Source organism: Penaeus monodon, chromosome 31, assembly GCF_015228065.2.
Source record: "Penaeus monodon isolate SGIC_2016 chromosome 31, NSTDA_Pmon_1, whole genome shotgun sequence".
Taxonomy (NCBI): domain Eukaryota; kingdom Metazoa; phylum Arthropoda; class Malacostraca; order Decapoda; family Penaeidae; genus Penaeus; species Penaeus monodon.
Genome location: NC_051416.1, coordinates 12,829,549 through 12,834,136, shown reverse-complemented (window position 1 = coordinate 12,834,136; position 4,588 = coordinate 12,829,549). Strand labels below are relative to the sequence as shown.

General features: G+C 33.8%; 1 protein-coding gene across 1 annotated transcript in view; it reads left to right on the top strand.

Moving 5' to 3' along the window:
* The window catches only part of LOC119592893 (protein unc-13 homolog 4B-like), a 32,966-nt gene that overhangs the window by 20,861 nt on the left and 7,517 nt on the right, over nt 1-4,588 (top strand). The window contains exons 13-19 of the mRNA XM_037941788.1: nt 162-305; nt 418-642; nt 918-1,143; nt 1,707-1,886; nt 3,319-3,483; nt 3,892-4,089; nt 4,352-4,469. Coding sequence (XP_037797716.1) covers nt 162-305; nt 418-642; nt 918-1,143; nt 1,707-1,886; nt 3,319-3,483; nt 3,892-4,089; nt 4,352-4,469 — 1,256 coding nt within the window. The remainder of the gene's footprint in view (nt 1-161; nt 306-417; nt 643-917; nt 1,144-1,706; nt 1,887-3,318; nt 3,484-3,891; nt 4,090-4,351; nt 4,470-4,588) is intronic.

The window sequence follows — 4,588 nt, the reverse complement described above, 5'->3', positions numbered from 1 at the left end:
TGGCAGCATTGGGTTAATGAAGAAATTGCAATAAGAGAAAAATGTACTTGAATTATATTGAACTGTAATAATAAATTAATCTATGCTGATATGAACAGAAGCAAAAATTACCAAATTAGTTTTATATTGTATACTTTGAGTGTAATTACCTCCATTTCAAGGTGGGAAAATGCGATTAAGAACCGTGGTCGCAACTCTCCTGAAGCTAGTGAAGAACAGCAGTTGGTTGCTGCGGTTGCTGTAGCACAAGAAATAATTTCCTTCCTGAGAGATGTTTGTGATTTTTATCAAGATGTATTCATCAGGTATGTTTCTATGTTACATATGTCAAATTTCTTAGACTTATAAAGAGAACCTGCTCTTTTGTGGTAAAGGCTTTTGATTTTTTTTATTGTAATATTATACTTTACTTTACAGAGAATCTCAAGTGTCTTTCCTGAGACTTGCCTACACTCTCCTCACCTATGAGCTGTCTGCCCGTGTAAGGCCCTTGATGATAAAGATGTATGAGCCCAAAGAAGACAGCCAGTTTAGCTACGATGCAGGCGAAATAAATGAAACGGCAGAAATTAATTCTTCCACAGCTTTACAGGTTTCGAATCCTGTTTGGCAGCTATACAAGAGGCTGGAGACAATTGTGGAGTAAGATTTTGACTTTTTGACTGGAAAATTAGCATATAAAAAATGAAAATAAAGATGGAAATAGGATAAGGAATAAATAGACAAATCAGTGCTTTGTGGCATTACTTAAGCCACAGTATGATCACAGGGTAATGTAGCCTTACATTTTGAAGTTATTTTGCAGTAGATAAGAGCATTTTTATGGGAAAAGAGGAAGTCCTCTCCTCTTTCATAACCAGTAGACCATTCGTGGAGATTCCCTTTAATTCAACACTGGCTCCACTGCCCCTTCTCAGAATTGGTGAGAACCTTCCTGAAGAGGTTCAATTGCAGTCGGACTTGCGTGGATATCACCAGTGGTTTGTTGGTGGTGTGATCAAGTGGCAGAAATATGTCTTTCTGCAGTCCAGGACCATAATAGCGAAAGAAGTGCAGAAGGAGGAGTTCCAGTCTAATCCAAAAAGCTTTGGATCAGCATCTATCAGCTCCTCAGCTATGGAGTTGACATATATGTTTCGTATTGTGAGTAAAAGATTCCAAAGTTTATTTGCAAGATAATTGATTTAATTAAGTTGCTTGTATTTATATCCTTTTGAAACCCTTAAATTCTCCATCTTCCCCCATATTCTTACTGTGCTCATTTGCTTTATAATATTAGGATTCTTCTTATTTTATTTATTTTTTTTACAATTTCTCATCTTTTCTGATATTTTCTTCTCTTTTATCTCCTTTTCTCCCTATTTCTTATTTCTCTCCTTCTTAATATTAGGTATATTTTGAGATACAACATTGAAAATTCTTATGTTCAAAAGCTTTGGGTTTGGAAAAGGGTTTACAGATATATTGGTACCTTGAATCACCAGTTATCAATTATAAAATTTAGGAATATTCTGCTTCTTGATAAATGCATAATTTTACCTGTTATTTTATTATCAATTATTCATACATCCAATATTGTATCTTCTATCATCAGTTGCTTGTATCCATTATCATCCTAAATTACATTGAGTTTAAGAAATGGAATGTTTATGATTATCATCAGGCATCCTTATAACAGCCTGAATAATGTATGGCATTATCCACAGGTGACAACATACTGGCAGAAGCTTGCTTGGCCAGATGAAGCTGAGGGGAATGGTATTGCAAAGCAGCTTTTGCAACAGTGCTGTTCTTTAGGGTTGCTCTACACAAAATTGGTCATCACTAAGCTAGAAGTAATTCTCCAAGAAAAGACAGACCCCAAACTCATGCTCCTTTCAGCTGAGGTGAGTTTTGTGCTGAAAAATAAGATGAAGATTGACTGACTCTGATCGAGAATTAATATGTGAGAGATTGTATCCTGTTTATATTTAGGGAATATTCAAATAAGAGTCAGGAATTTTTGTATTCTAGTGAGAGTTGTATGACAAGTTGGAAATGTTTGTAAACATAGTAAGGAATATATATATGAAAAGTATAAAACATTAAAACATTTTAACATGAATGGAGAATGGAGGAATCTTTTTAAGCAAAAAAGTATTTATAGAAGAAGTAGGAAATCTCCACATTCAAATTAAGGAATTATTTCATGCAAAGTCTGGAACAATTGTTTGAAAAGAAGGGAATATTTCAATGAAGATGTGATGTTTGCATACTTAGTAAGAACTGATTTGTAGACAGGCAAAGGAATAATTTGTGTACAATTTGCTGAATTTTGATTTAAAATTTGGCTCCTCTATTTATCTTAAGTTCAGTTTGTTGTCAGGTTCTTTAGCATCTCCAAAAGAGTTAAAGACTCTTTATATTAAATCTAAACCAAGTTGTTTGAGCAGTTTTTTTAAAAATACAGTAGGTCAGTTTAATTTGTAATATGATTTGCCTCATTATTTGATGGGCAGGTATGTGAGTAAAGTATAACTATTTATAATGAAGAACTATTTTATGGAAGAGGAGTGTTATTAAAGTATGTGACTGAACAAGCATGTTGAAGTTTGAATTCTTTGTAAAACCAGTTCTTTGTTCTCAGACTTACTGTCCATTAGCAAAAAGTATCAGATTTTCAGTATTAATCAAGCTAATTTAAAAGAATGCTTATAAAACTTGAATTTGCACACTAGAACTATGTCTCTTGTTAGCATGTCATATACATTATTCTTTGAACAGTGGAGTGTCATCAAAGATGGGTTATAAAGGATGTGTAGTTGTTTTTAGTATGGGTTATACATACCCATGCATTATGAGAATTCTTATTTTACACTTAGTATGTCCATTCACATAAAAAAAGAGGTAGTAACAATGCCAGGAGACATTTGTATAATTGGCTCAGGGAAACATGGGTGTGTGAAGGGTGAGGGAGAATAGAGGGGTATGTTGATGGTTGTACTTGCTATACATTAGAAGAAATCTTATTTTATCTTTCTAAATTCATTCCTTTATCAAGTGCTGGTATGATTAGTTCAGCTAGATGAATTGGCTCGATGGCACAGGGGAATGGGGATGGTTTCAGGAGGTGTAACCAGAAGAAAATTGCCAAGCAGTACCAGAATTTCATCCTCATGCTCCCTACTTCCCATTACCTTGTGTTAACTATACTTGCTCAGCAGCAAAACCGTGTTCCATAAGTACTAATGTATAATAATTTAGTTGATAATCTTGGAACAGACTTAATATTTAATATTTTATAATCCATTTATGGTATATATATTCTACTTTTTCCAGACATGTAGAGCTCTAAACAACATTGAATATGTGTGTGGAGAGATTAAAGAGCTCCCTGGACACTTTGCCCTTGATATAGAGAGGGAGAAGTATCCTGTCGTCACCAACACAACATTAAAGATGGAAACATCTATCAAGAAATTCATAGATACTGTTATTAAGAAGGTATTTATTTTTTAGTTTTTTTTAGATTTAGTTTTTTTCCCCCTCACTGTATTATCTTTTTTGGTGATTTTTTAAAATGGAATTTCTATGAAATTCCATTAAAAATAATAGCTGTTGATAGATATTATCAAGAAGAGAATATTTATTTTAAAGGATTTTCTAAAATGATTTTTCATCATTATCCTGCTTCAGGAGAAGATGATTGATACTACAAAGATGATTTGTATCTTAACTTTTGCCTTAGGTATATCATAATTTTTAATTCTTAAATTATTAATTGCCTATTGGATAATATTTATGGAAGTCATCATGGTAATGATAATATTAATGTTTTATGAGAGATAAGTAATTAAAAAAAAGTCAATTGAAACACTGCAGCAAAATGTAGGATATGATTTATCATTCCAGTTGCGGCAGACCCTGAACCAAGCAGTTATGGAATCGTGTGAAATGGTTAATGAAACGCCTTTACTGAAGAAAGTTTTGGACCAGTACCTGTCTCTTCTCGATAGCTGTTTAACCAGGCCAAATTTTGAGAGATTTTTGCACAAGATCTGGGGTGTTCTTGTTGCTATCTTTGTTAGCATAGTTGAGAGCAACTGTGATGTAAGTGATGCATTTAAAATTTGCTGTTGAAAAGTGACATATCACCCTCTGTGTTGAAGCTATAGAATAATTATATACGGACACATTAACAGCATAGAGAGTAAGATAAACAGTGCTAACATCAGCCTTCATTATGTTTTTGTAGTATTTTTTCATTTTGTAACACAACCAGCATTGAAAGATATTTGAACATAGGAAAGAAAGCATTCTTCATTGCCAGCCAAGATGAGATTGTTGGTAAGAAAGACTTTTTTCCCCACAGAAGAAAAATGCAGAGTTCTTCAGTGGTGTCTTTACCATCCTTGAGCGCACGTGGCATTTCTTCACTCACTCTCCAACCAATTCCCAAGGGCTTGATCCGCAGCTGGCACACACTGTGGGTACGTGGGACAGATGCTCTTTACTATTTAGGGGAAATATCCAATTTAGTTGCAATGCTTTATTGATTTCTTAGTATCAAGGCTGTCCTTGTTATGTATTTGTGGTATTTGTTGGATAA